General features: G+C 38.1%; 1 protein-coding gene across 1 annotated transcript; it reads left to right on the top strand.

The window, feature by feature from the left end:
• Positions 1-629: 629 nt before the first annotated feature.
• On the top strand, positions 630-2,176 carry LOC134661274 (uncharacterized). Its single transcript, XM_063517264.1, has 2 exons — positions 630-1,759; positions 2,168-2,176. Exons 1-2 carry the CDS (start codon positions 698-700, stop codon positions 2,174-2,176), a joined length of 1,071 nt encoding a protein of 356 aa, XP_063373334.1. The 5' UTR covers positions 630-697.
• The last annotated feature ends 20,917 nt before the right edge of the window (positions 2,177-23,093 follow it).

The following is a 23,093-nucleotide window of genomic DNA, read 5'->3' as shown; positions in this document are numbered from 1 at the left end:
ATCATTGTCTCCATCTAACTTGGACGACACTTAGGTACGTTTGTCAGCAAATACTATTAGAGTTCCAAAGTTGTTAATTAATGAAGTCCCTCAAGGCTGTAGTCTTTACCCAATGGATTGTATTTGTCGAGACGTGCATGATGGGCTTAGTTCAACTAGAGCTTATGAAAGCTAGTACTTTTTCTTGAAAGCTAGTACTTTTTCTTACAAAAGATTCCTGAAGGGACATGTCACTTTTCCTGGTTTGATTAGTACTAAGCTTCATTTTATCCATTTTCATTAGGTATAACGCAATGATAGATAGCTTTGTCTATCTTGTTGGCAATCGAGTGCAGCGGTGGCGCCACCTTGCGGAGGAGCGCGTAACTACACGAAATGTCAACACACCAAACGATGGCTCGAAGGCGCCATCTACCCGACTACGAAGGAAACTGCTTCAAGACTGGTTAGGAGCAGAGGAAGGGGTAGAACCAACGGTTATTAAATAGGCCGACGAAGGCATCAGAGCTCTCTTTTTTTTCTGGGATTTCATGGGCGAAGCATAGGCGAGATAGACCATTCGTATTTACGTAATAAATTGTAAATCTGTTTGTCGAAGTTAAATAAAATTATTAACGTTACACGTGTTTATTTGAAGTAATCCACCTCCCGTTAGTTTGGTAGATTATATCAGAACTGGGGATAATCAACGCCCACCATGGGAAAACGGAAACGCGCCAAGCACGTGCGTGCGCGTTCAACTTCTACTTCAAGTAGCAGCAGTGGTCGGACGAGAACTCCGTCACCTCCACCGAAACAAACAAGAAAGGAAAAGAAGAAAACAAAGGTATCACGTAAGGCTGATACCTCAACTGTAAGTACAGATAAAGCTTCTACTGTGGTGAACAATATTATACCGGAATTTGATCCTTTACGAGACGACATAGGTGCTTGGCTTAATATTATTCAATCTTACGCTAAAACTTTTTCATGGTCAGATGGTGTGGTTAAATTTCAAGCGCTTAACAAACTAAAAGGGTCCGCTAAGACCTGGTACGATTCTTTATTGCGTACGGAACAAGAGTGGCCTTCGTGGCGTTGGGCGGACTGGCGCCGTAGGTTAGCATCTAGCTTTCAAATAAGACGTGATATGTTTCAACTTTTGAAAGAAGTAGTAGACAAGAAACCGACCGATAACCAATCATTGTACGAGTTTTATTTCGAACAGAAGAGCAAAATCGATCGTTTGTCATTAAATTTCTCGGAAATGGATGTTGTATCAATAATTGTTGGCAATATAGGAGATTCTGGGATAGGCGCGTCAATCGAAGCAAGCAATTTTACAACGTGTGATAGCTTGGCAAGTTTTCTTCACGGACGTACTTACAAATCCAGAACCTCGAAACAATTTAGTTCAAATATACGCGATGGACAAGGCAAGATAGGTACACATGTCACTACCACACAGCCTAGTAATTCTGCAAAGATACCTACAGGTCAGTCAGGCTCGAGTCAGACCGCTCCGTCCAATAACAATCAGGCTCTTAACCAAACTCAACGAAAACCAATTGAATGTTACGTATGTGGTGGTAATCATAAGAAAACAAATTGCGACAAGTTAAATCGAAAATGTGAATTTTGTGGCAAACGGGGGCATGATGAAGCCGCGTGTTTTCATAAAAAACATTCAACTAAAACCGAAAAACAGGAAGAGACTAAACTCATTTCTACCGCTCCCGACCCGTGGTCCAACCGCTATGTCCAACTGGTTGCACCACGAGTAAGTAAAACTATCCGTAGTTCGACTGTCAGAATATTTTTTTTTCTGTGATATATTTTTATGACCCGTGGTACAACTGAGGGGCAATTGTCCAACTAGTATAATGAACCACCGCTATGTCCAACTGGTGGTACCACGGGTAAGTAAAACTATCCGTAGTTCAACTGTCAGAATTATTTTTTTTCTGCGATATTATTGTCTATTCGTCATGTCCGTTTATCAGAATACATGTGCTGACAGGCAAGCCAATATTATACTGTATGTAGAAATAAAACTCTGTTTATACTATAGCTAGATTTGAGTTTATACTGACACTAACACATGTAATGTATTTTTCGTTTACTCTGTTCACCCAAGGTGCATAAGGTTAACTAAAAGTTCATTTAATGTACTTGTGACCAACTGCAGGTGAACTAAGTTTACTTAAAGTTTATTTGATTATGACCAAATGCAGATGAATTAAGCTGACTTAAATTTCATTTTAAATATATTAACGGTTAATTTACCATGCACCAAGTATAATTTCTTCGATTTAGTTTCCCTATCAGGGTAAGGTATTAAATTAGTTCCTAAAAGTTGGTAAGTTTACCTAAAATAAACATATTCATAATAGAATAGGACTAGGAGGATAGAATTTCGCAGTTGGAAAGTAGTTTGTTATGTTCTACTCATTGAACTATTATTACTAAATTATAGAACCGGTACAGACAACCAGTATTATAATTACAATGAAACGGCCACAGCATCATGGATATATCCAAAATGAAGGATTTTCTAAGAGAGCACTCATCGCCTAGTGTGAGGTAACACAGAATGAGGCAGTAATGGTAAAGAATCACCAGTTCATTGAACTTGTAAACCTTGCTGAATTTTGTATTTGAAATGCTCGTAAGATCGCTTCTAGGTCCAGTAAAATACATAAAAGCTTTGCCCCTTAGCGGAAAGTATCATGTGTAAGAAAACGTAATACTGGACAAAAAACGATTCCAGTATTATGGTTTCTGTCGTACTTCAAGTTTTTTTTTAATAATATGGTTTAGCTAGTGACATCTTGTATGCGATAGAAGAACTCAAACTGTATTGTTTGAGGTGGCGAGTAGCAGAACTAACGATATTATGACAATAATGCTAGCTCCACATAATGACTTTACACGTCCGAAAAAAGTATGCGTAAGGAAGCAGCTAGGACGTTACATTGTTGAACACGATTAAATTACGTAGGTCGTTTTTGGGTCATGTTGCCAGCAAAGCTAACTCATGATTCTAGTATATAGTCGTCCCTTTCAAATCAATCTAAGAAAACGGGACGATACTACGATGTTGCCACTTTTTAATTTCTACAATTTCTTGTCGGTCTATACCTAACTGAATCAGAAGGTCTACCGCGAACCACGTTCGACGTGTTCCCTCTTTGTCGCGCTTGTAAATGCGGCCGTAAGTGTGACAGGGAGGCAACACGTCGAACGTGGTTCGGGTGGACCTTTTTTGTTGAATATCTCGTTTCCGGGAGAAGTACACTGGATTCTATTAAGGTAGGTACCTACACTAAGGTACACCGAAGGTACAATATGTTTATATTGCTAATAATTCGCTGAGGTCCACCCGGCATCCAGACTTCCTGACGCACACCGTGGTTCGCGGTAGGCCCTCGGCATGAGGGGTGGGCGTACTGGGCGTGGGTGTTTTTAAATCAGACAAATTAATGAAACGTCCAACTTAAATTATATTTGTTTATGGTAAAATTTTGCCATTGTTTAATCGCTGTTAAACACTTATTTTACAGGAATATGGGTGTTTCCTACAATTCCTTACTAAACAGATGCTAAAAAGTCACTAAAACCTCCAGTTATAAACCGTGTCCAGACGAGCTGGGCAAATCAACCTGAACTGCACTAATGCTGCACTCTGACGGCAGAACATTGCAGTAATATTCCCCTATTCTTATAGTCTGTCAAGCCATTTCCGTCAGTAGAAAAACGCAGCAAATTAAAAAAAAATTTAGGCGCGAAGGGTAATTGTCTCATTGAACATTTTAATTTCGCGCCTTTTCCCATTGACAAAGTTGTTTGACAGGCTATAACTTCATACATACTGTACCGTGTGGGATGTGCCTTGAGGGATTATTACACATCTATCCTTTTTCAGGACAGTGTCTTCTTTAGGGCCGGTACAGACGGACTGCAACCCGACTGCAATTTGTATGGCAACTGCACGCCCAAGTATACTTGGTCAACCAGATCTTGACAGTAGAAAAAGGCGGCAAATTTGAAAAATGTAGGTGCGAAGGGATATCGTCCCATAGAAAATTTGAATTTCGCGCCTTTTTTTACTGACAAGATTTGGTTGACCAGCTATAGCAGTCGGGTTGCAGTTCGTCTGTACCGGCCCTAAGAGGGACACAAAGGCACAGTTTGTTTTCCTGTCTTTCTCAACAGCAGTATTTGGCAAAAGGATAGATGTAACAACCTCTTTAGAGTTGCCTAACAGAAATTATACACAGCGCACCAGAATTCATAACTCTTTGGTCTTAACGACACTCAAACCATGCTCAAACCCGACATTTTGCTGTCAGCCGACAGCAATAGCATAGCATTGTTCACATATAGTCCGATAAGTAATTGTAGAAAATTATTGAGGGCAACAATTTAGTATGGACCTTTTTAGTTCCATTTTATTTAATTTCTACTATTTTAAAGTGGTAACATACTATCGCACCTTGGTGGTGCGTCGCACTTATGAGAGCGAGAAAAAAATATGTGTGCGGCACAGGTCGCGGTGCGGTGCGATAGTGTGTTACGACTTTTATGTCGCACTAGCTTAGTGACGATGACAGCTGATAGCCGACATCACATTAATTATAGCCTGTCAAACAACTTTGTCAGTAGAAAAGGGAGCGAAATTTTAATCTTCTAAGTATAAGAAGATTACCCTTCGCGCCTACATTTTTTAAATTTGAAAAGAGGAGGAAAGCTTGCTTTTTTCTACTGGCGGAAATAGCTTGACAGACTTTAAATTGCATAATGAGCTGTACTGTTGTTTCCGGAAGTCGTTTTTAGTGTACCGCACAAACTTTGTTCGCGGTACACTTATGGGATCACATCGGTCTTGCAAATCAGTTAAATGTGTTTTTTCCAAGTTGCGATTTGTTCCATTCGCAATTTTTAACACTTTATTTTCTCTCAATAGCTTCCTTTTCCAAAAGCATTTCTCACCATACGCATAATATCCCATTATATTTATTATTCAATAGCTTATTTACTTGATTTGCCACTATGTTTCATTTCCTTACAATCACGGAATGTCTTCCGTCTTATGTCTGTCTCCACCTGTCGGTGGAGATAGGCTCCTGTAACATAAATATAATGGGAAACTTATGCGATAGGTTAGACATGCTTTCGGGAAAGAAGGCTATTGAGAAAAAATAAAGTGGTAAATTGCGAATGGCAGAATTCGGGTTTGTTCCTGTATCGTCGTATTCCTGTTTCGTCGTATTCCTGTTTCGTCGGATTCCTGATTCGTCGACATGTGCTAAAAATGCTATAAAAAGTACGATCACTGGTGATTACATTAAATCTTCATATTTAGGTAGTAAATACTGGTTTACTGCACGACATATTTAATTATATGTATATAATTCCGACGAAATAAGAATACGACGAATCAGAAATCCGACGATACAGGAATACGACGAAACAGGAATACGACGAACCAGGAACAAACCAGAATTCGCAACTTAGAAAAACGGTTTCCAGAAATCATAGTATACACTCCGCATATTTGTATTCAGATGACAGCTGTCACCGTACCCAAGCTATGTGAAAAATACTATTACACGTTCAATCCGTGCCCCGTATATGAGTTATGGCAAACCTCAATTACAAAGCCGTTACCAATTCAGTTAAGGCTTCTAACTTAGACCTATCTCGCGGTAATCGTGTCGCGGTAAAGCGGTGTCGTGGCGCTCCTGTGTAGAGCCTTAAGCCTGCTGTATTATTTTGAACGACCGTGTCATCGTTTGGTTTTTAACACTGCACTCCGTTTTACCATATTCCTTATAAGATTTTGTAACACTACCTACTATGGGAACTAAATAATAAATAGTTTACAAACCCTTAGGCCCTTGATTCTACTTTAGGACGTTTGTTATCCATTTGTTTATCTTACATAGGGTCGGAACTTGCACCAGACCGTCTATCACCGTTAAAGCGTTCGCTAAATTTTATTGTATGGAAAATTTCATAGTTCACTAGTGAGTGACTTAATCAGTTCGCTAATAGCGGTTGGTGCAACTGGCACTTATTTATTAGTATTGCTTCAGACCTCTGCACTCTGTTACCAGTTATATCATTCATTCATTTTCTTCTTACGTAATTAGTTTACCTCTTCTCTTTCAGCCTTTCACAATCATATCGTATAATTATTAATACTTTGCATTTTCTCGCCAACCGCATCACATCTATAAGTCATCGATATATCACAGGCCATATATGTATATTACATAATTATAGCTATAGTTATTATATTATAAGTGCAATTTTCAGGGACTCTGGTACACGTACCTATCATCATCATTGGCCTTCGAGTCTATTAAAGACTATACAAGCAGTGTCAGGTAGGCCGACAACGTTTTCATGGCTGTGTAAGCCAATACGGGAGCGGCAAACATGACCACAGGCCTGGCAGGTGTAGTGTGCCCGTGGCGAACAGGTGTCGGGCTGATGACGATTGGCTCACTTACTTGCGATTGTCTTAAACCATGCGTCGTCGTGAATTTCCGTATAGACGTATCCGTTGAATACCATTTTGCGCCTCTTGACTCTGTCCTCGGCAAGCTCCTCCCATTTTGAACTGGTATGTTGAAGGCGTGCATGTCTCGCCAGGCGCAGTCCTTATGTCGTAGCATTGGCCGAACGACGCTTCTCTTGGCATCAGCTATGGCGCTAAGCAAAACATGCCGCGGCAAACGAGAAGGTTGCATTGTGGTTGCATTCGATGCACATGGTCCAGCATAAGCGTTTTTGCTTTAGCAGCGCAAAGAGGCTGATGGGCAGCTGAGAAATCTCAAGCACCCTCTCGTTCGTGACCCTATCCTTCCAGTATATGCCCAAAATGTTCCGGGTAAATATGTGCTACGCGACGTATAAATATTCATATTTTATTCTTCGACACATGCCTCTACCTAGGTACTTTATATTGAAACCATCCAATAAAGGTACATCTTGTTATCTAATCTATTAATACAGAATACAGATCTTTATTGGTAAAAGCAGATTTTACAGGTCACATTTTATACACTATTTACACAAAATATATGTTGGTAGGTACTTACATATGTTCTTTAAATTACTCATTTACGTTTCATATTGTAAACATTAGGTAATATTTTAATTATGATGCAGTAGTCAACGACCTCATCGAGTATTTATAAATTCGTCAATGCTATAATAACATGCTTTTTCTATAAGCAGCAGTTTAAGTTAAGCTTTAAACAGACAGACAGACGGACGGACAGACAGACGGACAGACAGACAGACAGACGGACGGACAGACAGACAGACGGACGGACAGAAAGACAGACAGATGGATGGATGGACTACCAGACAGACAGACATACACTCAGACGGACGGACGGACGGACAGACAGACGGACGGACGGACGGACAGACAGACAGACGGACGGATAGACAGACAGACGGACGGACAGAAAGACAGACGGAGAGACAGACAGGCATACACTCTGACGGAAGGACGGACGGACGGACGGACAGACAGACAGACAAACAGACAGACAGAAAGACAGACGGAGAGACAGACAGGCATACACTCAGACGGAAGGAAGGACGGACGGACAGACAGACAGACAGACATACACTCAGACGGAAGGACGGACGGACGGACGGACGGACGGACAGACAGACAGACAGACAGACAGAAAGACAGACGGAGAGAGAGACATACAGAGACACAAACTGACATGAAGACATATAGACAGGCAGAGGGACGGACAGACAGACAGGCATACACTCAGACGGAAGGACGGACGGACGGACAGACAGACAGACAAACAGACAGACAGAAAGACAGACGGAGAGACAGACAGAGACACAAACTGCCATGAAGATATATAGACAGGCAGACGTACGGACGGACAGACAGACGGAGAGAGAGACAGAAAAACAGAGACACAAACTTACAGGTAGACATATACACAGGCGGACAAACAGACAGAAAGACAAAAAGAGACACAAACTAATAGGCAGACGGAGAGAGAGACAGACAGAGACACAAACTGACATGAAGACATATAGACAGGCAGACGGACGGACAGACAGGCATACACTCAGACGGAAGGACGGACGGACGGACAGACAGTCAGACAGACAGACATACACTCAGACGGAAGGACGGACGGACGGACGGACGGACGGACGGACGGACGGACGGACAGACAGACAGACAGACAGACAGACAGAAAAACAGGCGGAGAGAGAGACAGACAGAGACACAAACTGACATGAAGACATATAGACAGGCAGACGGACGGACAGACAGACAGGCATACACTCAGACGGAAGGACGGACGGACGGACAGACAGACAGACAGACATACACTCAGACGGAAGGACGGACGGACGGACGGACGGACAGACATACAGACAGACAGAAAGACAGACGGAGAGAGAGACATACAGAGACACAAACTGACATGAAGACATATAGACAGGCAGAGGGACGGACAGACAGACAGGCATACACTCAGACGGAAGGACGGACGGACGGACAGACAGACAGACAAACAGACAGACAGAAAGACAGACGGAGAGACAGACAGAGACACAAACTGCCATGAAGATATATAGACAGGCAGACGTACGGACGGACAGACAGACGGAGAGAGAGACAGAAAAACAGAGACACAAACTTACAGGTAGACATATACACAGGCGGACAAACAGACAGAAAGACAAAAAGAGACACAAACTAATAGGCAGACGGACGGACGGACGGACAGACAGACAAAAAGAGACACAAACTAACAGGCAGACGGACGGGCGGTCAAACAGACGGACTCACGGACTGAGATACAGATGGACGGACGTACTGACTGACAGACAGACGGTCGGATGGACTGAAAGACAGACATACGTAGAGACACAAATTTTTACACTAGTCAAACGAACAAATGGCTGACAAGTGTAAAAATTGTTAAATCTGCTCAATGTTCGTATAGAACAATGTATGACTTATTCAACTGAATGACAGACAGACGGAGAGAGGCAGACAGACAGACAGACAGACATACAGACAGACGGACGGAAGGGCAGACAGGGGTAATAATTGTTAAATATATGCTACTTCAATGTTAATGCCAAATTTCATTTATTTTAGCATGTCGTTATAAAATACGTTTGTATGGCGGCGGCTATGTACGGCGACTCCTTACCATTTTTTTTACTTTCCAAATTCATACATTGTCATAGTAAGTAGGATAAAACCTCCAAAAGTGCCCTAGAGATGATCTTAATACTACATACAAGTTTACGGTTGACCTAAATCAGGACGATGCAAGAAACAAGGGCATTTCTCAATTGGTAAAAAGGAATGCTTCTCTTACTCCTAACCAAACAAAAACTATGGGCAATCCTCATTAGGTTTATTTTAATAATTTCAATTTATGGATCCCATGAATTTTTGTTCAGATTCAGCACACAACAAAAAATTCTGTGCATTAGAATACACAATATCCACCAGAGATATAACACGCATTCCGGATGATACTGGCATTCTAATGCACAACATAGTTTAATTTATTAGTCAATATCGAGAATACATAATAATCAGAAAACTTATACTGATAAATATGAGGATAAATTTCGTCTTGTTTGCTTCAGATTTAGTCGTACATATTGTCGTAGGCTTGTCGTACATATTGAAAGTCGTACATACTTGCATCTCTGAAAAAGTAATTGTGCGTTTTAGTTTTGATTACGCTTACCTACTTACTTTATTTCCATACATTAAATAAACAAGCATTTCGAAATACGTGCTCTGTTATATTTTAATTTCAAATTATTTATTTGCAACCAAGCACACAAACACATGAAAACGTAGGTACCTTACATAGAATAAAGTAACATACATAATACCTACAACTTTGGGAACAAATCAAATTATTTTATGAAATAGTTTTATTTGTGTGTGTGTTTTTTAAGTATTTACAGTGATATGAATTACTAGCGACCCGCCCCGGCTTTGCACGGGTTAATAAATTATACATAAACCTTCCTCTTGAACCACTCTATTAAAAAAAACCGCATCAAAATCCGTTGCGTAGTTTAGAAAAAAGATCTAAGCATACATACAAACAGACAGACAGACAGACAGCGGGAAGCGACTTTGTTTTATACTATGTAGTGATAAACTGAAAAACACATAGTTTGTGGCATGCGCAAAAGGCAACAATTCAAACGACGCTGAAGTCTTTTAGACTCCGACTGGCAAAATTAAAAGCAGTTAAAAGCGAGGAAAGAGCTTGTAAATGGTCTTCCCTTATACTTTATATGGTCTTTTTGACACTGACCTTACCGAAATCGCGAATAACGTCAAGTTACTTTATACCTACTTACCTAAAAGCGTAAAACACAATAAGTCAAAATTTATTTAAATATCAGTTAGGTACATACCAAAAGGCAAAACAGCTGCTTGTACCGACAACACCCACATTTTTGGCCCACATATACCGATATGTGGGCCAAAAATCTGGTCATGGGGAAAGACTTTCAGAAAGTCTCCACGTTGGTTTGTTAAATATAAATAAATATTTGGGGACAATCTTACACAGATCGACCTAGACCCAAACTACGCAAAGCTTGTACAGTCAGTGTACGATTTTATTTATAGAGCCATAAGAGCGTGTCACATATTAATGCGGCCTTCGAAGGGTAATATTATTATTGCAGGTGACTACTATGGGTAATAGGCGACGATATATATACTTAAATAGATACATACATACCTATCTTATACCTTTAAACGAGCAATTCTTGTTTATTTATTTATTTATATATATATTTCGGGGATCTCGGAAACGGCTCTAACGATTTCGATGAAATTAGCTACATGGGGGTTTTCGGGGGAAAACAATCGATCTAGGTAGGTTTTATCTCTGGGAAAACGCTTATTTTTGAGTTTTTGTATGTTTTCCGAGCATAGCTCGGTCTCCCAGATATTATACATAAAAAACACCCGTGACTCAGGAACAAATAATATCCGTGCTCATCACACAAATAAATGCTCTTACCGGGATTCGAATCCGGGAACATCGGCTTCGCTGGAAGGGTCACTATCCACTAGGCCAGACAGGTCGCCTATGTACATACTATCCCATGTACCTCTGTAAGTATAACATATATTATATATGTTTTTCTTGATTTAATAACAAAACCCTTGGCCATACTCTTGGGTGGCTATCATCCTGATTTATAATAAAACAAGTTACTTTTTTGCATTTTCAGGCCCAATTTTTAGCTGATCAACTTTTTTTGTATGAAATATTAACGTTAACTCTATGAGTACATATTGGTTAATCAAACGGAATCTTTATTTCTGAGAAATGGTAAATAAAATTACATATTGTACAGATGTAGTGCATAATTGTAATCCTTCGAAACGTTTGTATTAAATAGTCGTGCTACTTCAATCAACTTCAGTACTTTTTGTACCGAGACTGACTAAAATAGTAAGACACGGTAATAAGTATGTTTTCAAAGGTGCTTAAAGCCTAAAGAGATTACCCTGGGATTATAGAACGAGCGATAGGGCCGATAACTATAACAGCGAGTTGACGGTGTGTTCCTATTTTCCCATTCTCATGGCATTAGGTAAATGGGAATAGATACATTCATATGAATTATTCTCATTTGTCTCTCATCAGTCACGCGGGGCAACACACTGAACATAGCAAAATTACCAGAATAGTATTATTTAATAAACATACCTTATGACAACAATCCTTCTTTCAGGAGCAGTTTCGCAGAATAGTTCATTGCGGTGTCGTTTCCATATAATTACGCAAATTTTCACTGCAAGTAGAATAAAATATGTAGGTTTTATTTTTTTATCACATCTATCATTTTCTTGAACTAATGGGGGACTTAATACCAAAAGGCATAAATAAAAAAAACTAAACACTAATATTTAGGCGACAAAACGGGCTCCGTTGAATCGTCGTAGGTATCAGTTCTATTTAGCTTTTAAAATACCGTTTAGTACTTTTTTCTTTAACATCGTTTTTGTTACATTTGATTCAAACGATTAGGTAGTGGAAATATAGTGCATAAATAACTTCTCAAATCTCACAAATAAAGTACCCAACCAGGATTCGAACCAGAGGCTGCCAACTTCTTAGCCAGGGACTCTATCGATTAGCCCACAATCCATTGTCTTCGTTTTAGTCTCAACTCTAGTGGCCAATTAAGTGGATAGAAAACAGCTCCAAGTCTCAACAATAGGATTTTTTTTATACCAGGATGCGAACCCGGGGCCGGCCACCTATTTACTTCTAAAGTAGCATAACTTAGGGTCGCTATTAACTAGGGTGAAAGCAGTCTTGGTCTCAATTTTAAGTAGTTTGTACGAGTATGTACATATAAGCATCGTTTATATTCACAAATATCCTCATCTTCGTCATTATTTTGTAAATTAGTAGGTAATTCATATTATCGTAATATAGGTACTAACATACATACACCCTTAACTATATAATTACATACATACCTACGTGCACTGCGATTACTTTTATGTAATGCTGCAAAAGTTAGGTACCTATTAAAGTGAAAGGATGATTCTTGTATTGAAATCTGCAAACTAATACTACTATTACTGTAGGTATACTATGCATTTGAAGTACTGATTGGGTTTGGTACGCATGGAAAAAGGCCCAAAGGCTTTTTTGTCTAGAAACACCCAAATACATGAATGCTCTCACCGGGGTTCGAACCCAGGGCCTCTAGCTTCATAGGGTCACTACCGCCTAGGCTAGGAGTCTGTTGTTAATAATATAACTATGTATTACTGGTCGCTTTGTTTGTGTAGAATAAGCACTAGGTATACAACCATTCCATTCCTTATTCTATGTTATTTCCCTGTCAAATGTTATCTTAATCAGTTCTAATAGTTTAAGCGTGAAGAGCTGGGTGACATACAGGAAAAGTTGCTATCGCATTTATAACATTGTGTAGTAGGGCGTAGTTACACCACGCTTAAAATTACATAGACTACACACCTATTAAAAAAAACACAGGCCAGTTGTCCACAATAACTATAAAATACTTATCTCAAGGTATTTCAACATGTTCTCTTGTATATATCCCTGGTAATAAATGTATATATATGTCCACTTGCATCTCCAGGGTGGTTGGAACCAGATTTGCTCGGTGACTATAAGGCGCTCTAGATTGTCAGAGCTTCTGCGAGCAATGTGACCAAAATACTGAAGAATACGGTGCAGACACTTTTCTTATTTCTATAAATCATTATTTTATTTTATTAATACTTTTTAAATACATTTTATGAATACAATATCACTGCTTTTGAAAGAAATAGGTATATTGAAATGACAGTTTATTGCAGTGACAATGTCACTGTTTTATGTTTTTTTGTTTTAGAACGTAGTGATTATATGCTCTTTGTATTTTACCAAAATCATAGACAATAGCAAAACAAACGTTTATTTTAATATAAACGCTGGTGTTAGGTGGTATAGTTTGTCAAAGGACTGTCTCATTTCAAACATAGACAGAGATAATAATACTATCTATGTCTTACACTGGTACTAGCACCCAAAAGAAAAGAATGAGTATAGTTTTATTTGTAAGTTACTGACAAATTGGTTTGACCAACTATTCTAGGGTAAAATAATTAATACATAATATATAGGTCATCAAATCAAATCATCATCTAGCCGTTTTCGGCCACAGCGAGTGCTTTCTACCGCTAAGGCAGCGGTCGGCAACCTTTTAGCATTCAAGGGCCACATAGTACTTAACGAAGTTGACGCGGGCCGCACATTATTAATATTTATGACTTTATCAGACATTGTCGTTTGTCAATATTACATACAAAAAAACGACAGGGAGGCTTCGCGGGCCGCAAGTGACAGCTTCACGGGCCACGGGTTGCCGACCGCTGGCTAAGAGCATCGCTGGTGCACTCTCAGGTCTCACTTCAGCAATCTTATAATCAATCCATATGTCGGAAACCTTAACTAAATAACTAATTTCAGCCTAGGGGCTGTTCATAAATTACGTCATCTATTTTTGACGATTTCTGACCCCTCCCTAAAATCATTCAAAAATCATGCTTCGAATGACCCCGTTTCCTCCTACGTCATGCTACCATCATCCGATGTTCAGACCCCCCCCCCCCACGGTTTCCCAATTTGAAATGACGTAATTTATGAATAGCCCCCTAGCACTATTTTCTCCTTTCCTTTCTCATTAATTGATTGAAAGCATATATGTATTAATGTCACTTATTTATTATATGTATACTAGAGACAGTACATCAGAACCTTCAATCGTGGATGACGAGGGCTTTCAATTAAATACGATATTCAACTCATTACTGGACGAGACTGATTACAAATCATAGCAGACGTTACACTTCTTATCCAAAGCAAACCAGTGGGTTCGGCCCAGGAACCGCCACCACGTTACCTTCTCCCGTTCGTTCTCGTTTGAAGATTGATTGTCAGCATAACTTCAATGAATTTATTTTCTCCGGCATATATATCACACAGCACCGGTTCTGGATACGCCAGACGCTTAGTAGCAGGGAATCTGGCGCGGGCTACACGCCCTTCAGTCGTTACACACCGGTACTCTGTTGGAACATCACACTTAGCGCTTTGCGACCTGCCTACGATTTGGCGTCCGGGTATGTACCACTGCGGTAATGACGTCTTCGGGCCGAGGTCCTCGGAGGTCCGACAATGCCTTCGAACACAACAGGCACGCCGGGCTCAACGATATTCTCAAATGGTCTCTTATTGTCAGCGTCAACATGCTAGTTCTACTTCAACTCCAATATAGCCCTACATTATCAGGGACGATAGGACGAGTGACGCAATTTTTCTTTATATTCGCTACATTTCTTGAACGTAGCTACAGCGTTTTAAGAATATTATTATAGTTAAAATATAAATCGCACAATGTTTATGAAGTCGTGGTTGGGTATTTAATTTTTTTTCTTATACATTTAATATAAAAATTAATTAATTTGCAGGAAAATTATACAATTACCAAGATGATGAAATTTAATATATCACGACTGTATATTTTATAAGCAAATTGTTTATTAATGATTATTTAAAATGTCATTTTGGATTGTATTCTATATGACATAAGGTGACAGCTATTTTTTTTATCATGCATAGATAATCGTTGCCTATTAATTACCTTTAATTAAATGATGGAGTAAGACTTGAGTAAGACCGACGGCATTAACGTCTTTCCTAATTGTCAATATTTAAGTAGGTGCAGTTCGTACAGTTATGACATGTAGCGGCATCTATTGTTCAGTAGGAAACTCTAAGCATAAATTACTACATTTTTTTATAGAGATTCAAAAGAATTAGAAGCAAGATACGAAACTCTCCATCACCCGAGACGCATTGTACCGATTTTTAGGGTTCCGTACCACAAAAGGAAAAAACGTCTGCCTATCTGTCCGTCTGTAGCCTATTTGCTCCGAAACTACGCGACCAGTTAAAAACTACAGTTAAAATTTGGTACAGATATTGAAGTAGGTACCTAAGTCTGTAGCCCAAAGACGGACATGAAACGTAAATTTACTCTTAAAAATTAAAAAAATATGTTTTGCAAACTATAATTATCGTGTTACAATATGAAGTGGAAATATCTCATTGAGAGAATCTCTAATTTATAATTTAAAGATAAATAGTTTAAAAGTAATTTGAGATATGGGCTAAAAAACCTTCCGGCCTAGCACAGGACTACAGGAGGAGTGGCGCGACAGTATATCGCCCGAAAGATAGATAACCCGTCTTTTTGTAGCGGTATTAATTAGAGAGGGACGGGTAGTGCTCTGCTGAGGTCTAATACTTATCTCCAAAACTACTAAGCGTAAAATTTTGTAAAAAAAAAACAATCCTTTAACTATTATACATTATTCAGTTCAATAAGGTGTTTTACTACTAGGTACTAAATAGGTAGATCACAGTTGATGTACACAGACACAGACAGACACACAGACACACAGATTTGTTAGATGTATTTTCCGATATTTTTTTTTCTTGTATAATAAATTCCGATCGTCTTTTTTCCCTGTATAAAAATTTCCGCACGCCTTTTTTCCCTATAGATATATTTCCTGGTATATATAAATCTGAACGCCTTCTTTCCGTATAGACATATTTTCCGATAGATTTATTTTCTTATACACAAATATCTGAACGCCTTCTTTCCCTGTATTTTTTTAACATAATGCAATATTTTATAGTCCTTAATTTTACTAGGGGACAAATTCCCGGCTGTCTTTTTTCCTGATCAGAAATTTTAAAATAGATATGATTCTTGATAGAAAATTATATAATATGTATTCGCAATGTAATAAACTAAATAGACAGAAAGTTATCTACACGTATAAACTGTATAGAGGATTAATAGGCGTACTTCTGTCAAGTGCCTAACTAAGTACAACGTTTCACTCGTTTGATTTGATTACTGATTGGTAAAATTCCTTTAAAGATAACTAACCATGATACACAAAATATTCCACACAAGATTGCAAACAGGGTCCAAGCAAATAAGAAGTTTTGCCCCTAGTAAAATGAATGACCATGAAATTTTTCGTTAAACAACAAAAATACAGGGAAAGAAGGCGTTCAGATATTTGTGTATAAGAAAATAAATCTATCGGAAAATATGTCTATACGGAAAGAAGGCGTTCAGATTTATATATACAAGAAAAAAAATATACCAGGAAATATATCTATAGGGAAAAAAGGCGTGCGGAAATTTTTATACAGGGAAAAAAGACGATCGGAATTTATTATACAAGAAAAAAAAAATATCGGAAAATACATCTAACAAATCTGAAATAAAGACTTGCATTTTTTGGATCTTTAGCATTTTTTGGAATTTGTAGGTATGCGAATTCAAAAAACAAACACATACAAAATACAAACCTAAAAATATAACTTTAATAAACAAAATATTCTCGCTACTCGCAACAGAATAAATCTTATTCTTTTTAACCTTATTATTCTAAAGTTGTTACCTAATAATTAACTATAGTGGGATTATTCGTATTTGCATTATTTGACACATTATGACTGACGTATATAGAGATGTAACTAACCCAAATCGATTGTCACAGAAAGCGATTACGATTGGAGGACACCTAGACTGAGGTATCGAATTGTGACGTTTAATGAATTTTTATTTCCGATTTAAATAAAGCTACAATTATATGGTTAATAAATAATAATAAGAAGATATAATAAATTTAATAATGCTTTGTTATAAATCTCTAATAACTATTGTAATATGAATGATTTATAACAAAATTTACCTAGATTTAATAATTAATTTTGTATTAAGCAGAAACGTCTGCGAACGATGCTATTAAGCTTCGAAATAAATTAAAAGTGGAAAAATTCACTGTCTTGGGTGGGACTTGAACCCACGACCACTGGATCACTAGTACAGTGCTTTGCCATCTGAGCTACCAGATGAGCTGCTCAGATGGCAGAGCACTGTACTAGTGATCACTGTTGGTAAAAAATCAATTCGAATTGACGATTGATGACTGAGGATTGACTGATCAATTAGAATTGACGATTGACGATTGACGAAACTAATTCTAAATCTACTGATTGAAGATTGAAGATTACTAATCGTTAATTCGAATTGATCGGTCAATCCTCAATCCTCAATCATCAATTCGTATTGACGATTACTTTGTATGTATCTTACCTACCTAATGTCCTTTTTATTTAGGCCATTTTTCAAAAACTGACCAAATGCATTCAAAAGCGGTGTCTGAGTTTACCAAAGGTTCCGAAACATGTTTCCGACGGCAATATGAAGGATGTCCTTTTTGGAACATTTTCGGGACTTTCCTTGAAATTAACCGATAGCGTTCAAAATCGATATCTGGGGTTGCCCAATGGTTTCGAAACTTGTTTCCGAGGGAAATATTGAGATGACCTTTTTTGGGACATTTCTAGAAATTACCCGATTGCGTTTTAAATCGATATCTGAGGTAACCAGAGGATTCTAAACATCTTTTCAACTGCAATATTGAAAGGTGTCCTATTTTGGGACATTTTAGTGACATTCTTTGAAAGTGACTGATGGCATTCAAAATCGATATCTGAGGTGCAAAACATGGTTTCAACGGCAATATTTAGATTCTACACTTTAGCCGCGTAGAGTTAGACCAAGAAAAGTCTGCAGCGATTTTGATAGCCCACGCAGTGCAAGTGTTATTTACACGTCATAAATTCATAGAAGATTGACGTTTAAAATTACACTTGCACTGCGTGGGCTATCAAAATCGCTGCAGACTTTTCTCGGTCTGACTCTACTTACTTTACTACCTGCATTACGCCACCCTACTGATAACAAGATGCGTTCTAAGAACGTACGAGTGCGAAAGAGATAGCATGATTCTAATCATTTTATTGTTCTAGTGGTGTCCAGTTTGAGTCCAGTAGAGATAAGACATTCGGTCTTCAACCCTTGTCAATCGGTTAATTTCTAGAAACGTCCTAAAATGTCCCAAAAAAGGTCATTTCTCGGTATTACCGTCAGAAACATGTTTCGAAACCTTTGGGCACCTCAGATATCGATTTTAAACGCAATAGATAATTTTAAGAAATGTCCCATCAATGTCCAAAAAAAAAGGAAACTCCGTCTGTATTGCCGTCGGAAACATGTTACGGAACCTTTGGAAATCTCAGATATCGTTTTAAAGTGCCAACGATCAATGGTCAATCTAGATTGAGAATTGATTTAATCCGAATTGAGGATTGATGCATTAATTCCAATTGATTTAATCTGATTGACGCGTCAATCAGAATTGAATCAATTCGAATTGATCAATTCGGATTGACGCGTCAATTCGATTGATCAACCCGGATTGATTTAGTTCCGATTGATGCCAACACTGCTAGTGATCCATTGGTCGTGGGTTCAAGTCCCACCCAAGACAGTGAATTTTCCACTTTTAATTTATTTCGAAGCTTAATAGATTTAATAATGTTTAAAAATTTGACGTGTAAAATGTATATTTTATGAATAAAACATTGAATTGAATTGAATTGTTGCGACCTAAAATGAAAAATTTATATCGATTTACTTAGACGACTACCGATTTATAACGGTGGTGTCCGGCCAACCCTAAATTTAAAAAAAGAGACGTAGAAAGTAAACGTTCGCAGTGCAATTGTCTTCCTTTGTAATTTCGATAGGCAAGACATTTTAAGTTGTATTGCTGTTGTGAGTGACATGTGTCAAATAATGCAAATACGAGTGCACAAAGTATAAGTAAAGTATTATGTATTATTAGTAAGTCCTTCAGTCCGCAGTCAGAACAATTTATTGTATTTGAATAAAGAAAATTAAATTGCACCTCTGCAAAAAAGTAAACTTCTTTTGTGTTTAACATCTGCTTCATCTTAATTTGTCAAGAGCGTTGCCAACAGTAATATGACCCTTTATTATCTGTAATTGTACATGTCTTATGTAATCGTCAGTCATTATATACTGTAACCGTCTTTTTACACCAATTCGCTTCTTCCGCGGGGGTCCCTTTGATAAATTGCCCATTGTACGTAGAGCATTTAACAGCCTCATCAAATTAACATTGTTTTTGTTAACCAACTTGTTTAAGCTGCCATTAAAAGATTCGGCCACATTATTCGTTCTATGGCGTTCTCCAAAAACGGTTATAAACTTTTTTATTCTTTTGTTTAACCAAACGCGATTCATATATCTGACGAACTTCTTCATTTTCAAAAATTTTAAAGCAACTAGCTCACTTTTTATGTATTTCCAGGCCTCAGTAATGTTTTCGGCTGGAAGTAGCGGCAGTACGGCACACATTCCTATTATTCTTTTTTCAGGTTTGGACTTGTTATGTCTTAATTGCTTAGCGGTTTTCCATATATTTTTGGAAAAATGCATATAGCAGCCCTTTATATCAACGTTCGGGAAACCTTCTAAAAATGCGTTGATAGCTGCGGCTTCATAGTCGCAATGATATTTCCTAAGCTGCCATGTTGGGATTGCTGACTTGATGATATTAATCATTGTCAAATACGTGCTTTTCTTTTTATTAGTCAGTAACGCATAAATTAAAGGAACAACATTTGTAGTTCCGTTGTCACTCCCAATGTCTCCGTGCAAGATAAATAATTGTACGAATGGATGCGGGCAACTTTTAAAAGTTCCATCTCCGAAATATTCATCAATATTTTGAACCATATTTTTTGCGTCTGGGGTGCAAAATATAATTATTCTTTTATCGCTATCACAATAATCACCCAGAATGAAATCAACATACTGCTCCGGAACGACCACCTCTTGTGCAGCTGAGTAAACAGATTTTGTTACTCCCATTGATTTATGCCTTGCGTTATATAAAGAGTGTTTAATGTTGTCAAAATTTGGTATGCTATCTATCAAATGAAAACCTTTATCTATTAATTTTGCCTCGTGTTTTTTGTAAAGTTGTGGCATCGGGATATCTGTGCTTGATGCTTCGTTTTTCAAATCCATAAGAGTTTCGGCTACTTCATTTTTTTCGTAATTAGGTTGACAAGAGTGCTCTTTTCCTTGAATTATTTGCGTGTCCTGTAGCAAAAATTTTACATAAATAGGATAAATTCATTTATAGGTTTAGGTAAGAAAAGTACGAACGATGTAATTAAGTTATTTTCACCACACCAACTGATAAAGGCTCTCTTGATTGTTCAAAAACTGATAGCAAAGTTGAATTTTATGAGGCAAAAGTAATCAAATGTAAATATTGAATTGTTTTCTTATATTTGCTGGTAGAAATGAGTTCTGAATGATGATTTTGAATGATAAATATTTAATAACATTCATTTGGATTTGATTTGGTTTGATTTTGTTTGATATTTTACAGTTAATATATTCTTCGGGTTGCTGTGGTGAAAAATTTTGGGTTTCACTCGGAGGTAAATTTTGTTTAACCCTCGTGCTTTGAAACCCTAGCAACGTTCAAGATTCCATTTTTCTAACCACTCGCTACGCTCGTGGTTCAATTTTTAAATATTTCGCTTGCTCGTTTATCAATATTAGCACGAGCGGTTAAACAACAACTTTGCCCCCTTGTAAAACAAATAACTATTTATTTACCAGTAATTAACAATTGTTAAGTTGGCATATGACATTCTGTACCGAAAAGTTTATCGGGTGTATTACTGCCTTAAAAATGCGAACAATGTCCGCAGCATACTCTTCGTTAAACTGACTAATATTATGCGAAGCTGCAGACAACTCCTTCCAATTTCCCTCTTTTAAATGCGTAGGACACACGTTACACCTTGGAGGTACATAGGTAAAAAGGCGAATTAGGTAAAGTCAGCAGCAGAAGTTGCTAAGCTGGCGAGGTGTTCAAAATTACCTTGACGCGCTCTTATTCTCTTAACAATAAAGTCGCGTCAAGATAATTTTGAACACCTGGCCCGCTTAGCAACTTCTGCTGCTGACTGTATATATAACATAAGCACCAACATACCTTAATGGTAACGGATCCCGTACATTTTTCTTTTTTATATAAGGAACACCGCCAATATGATCCGCGAGACTTTTCTTTTAAAGATTTAACTCTGTAGAACTGCCGTCCGCAAAATAATAGAACACATCCGCCTTTTCTCTGAATTATTCTATAATCTCCATTTTCTGCCATTTCTTACCCGTATAATCACAGCAAACCTCAGCAAACAAACAAATGCAAGCTTGTTTGACAACAACACTGGTGTCAATTTCTAATCGTCATCGAAACAAGGTTGCAATCAATTAATTGACTAAGATAACCTTTTTGCCTTTATGTGAGTTGGTCCATGGGTAAACGTGCGTTTCCGTGGTGCAACAGTTGGACGACGGGTAAAAATTTTTTTTAGTGTTGGACTACCGATAAACTTAGTGTCCCGTAGTCCAACCGATTAGACCACGGGTAAACTTGCTTCCTCGTGGTACAATCGGTTGGACTATGGATAATTGTACTTACCCGTGGCACAACCAGTTGGACATAGCGGTTGGACCACGGGTCGGGAGCGATTTCTACCGTCAATTCACGCGATAAATTTATAAAAAAGATTTACGTTAATGACACCTACTATTATGATGCATTTATAGACATGGGGAGTAGTTGTTCATTAATAACACCATCACTGGTGAACAAATACTCTCTTAAAAGTATTCCTTTGCCATCCCCCGTCTTGCTGCATGGTTATAAAAAGGGTATTTCAGAATACGTTCAACAAAAGGTAGTACTTGATTTTAAATTGGATTCGGTGTGTTTAAAGAATATTGATTTCTATATAAGTAATGATTTAGACGATCGTGAAATGTTAATTGGGCGAAACGTGACTGAACGAGCTGACTTGGTATACTCGCGGGTAGGGAACCGCCTCCTGTTTGATTATGCGAAAACATTTACAGAGTTTTGTAACAATATCGCAGAATTTGAATTGGACGCGGACTCTCATCAAAGCGAATTGACAGCACTCTTTAGGACTTATAGAGACTGCGTTGCGTCTAACACTAAAGAGTTAGGAAAGGTGGCTAACCATGAAATGATTATTGAGGTTACTAACCCGCAACCTATTCAATGCAGACCCTTTAGGGCATCTCATGCTGACAGAAAGATAATCAGAGATTGAAGTAGTTTTATCGATAACCGAAGCAGATTGGTTATTAACGGTTCAATTACAAGATCCTGAATTGAAACGTATTAGGACGATAATTGAATCAGGAGACGCCGATAACAATAAAGACATTTTTACTAACTATGAGGTTTTAGGAGGCAAAGTCTACAGAAGAACGTCCCAAGGCCGTCGTTGGGTGGTCCCAAAAAACTGCATATGGCAGATCATTAGATGTAACCACGACGATTTGGGTCATTTTTCTGTAGACAAAACCATTGAACGAATAAGCTCGCAGTATTGGTTTCCTAGGATGAGACACGTCTTAAAAAAATATATCAAAAATTGCATTAACTGTATTTATTACAAAAAGAAAGGGGGGGCTAAAGAAGGTGAGCTGTACCCGTTGCCAAA

The sequence above is a fragment of the Cydia amplana genome, chromosome 2, assembly GCF_948474715.1.
Source record: "Cydia amplana chromosome 2, ilCydAmpl1.1, whole genome shotgun sequence".
Taxonomy (NCBI): Eukaryota; Metazoa; Arthropoda; class Insecta; order Lepidoptera; family Tortricidae; genus Cydia; species Cydia amplana.
Note: the sequence above shows the minus strand (reverse complement) of the source record. Positions and strands in the feature narration are given on the sequence as shown.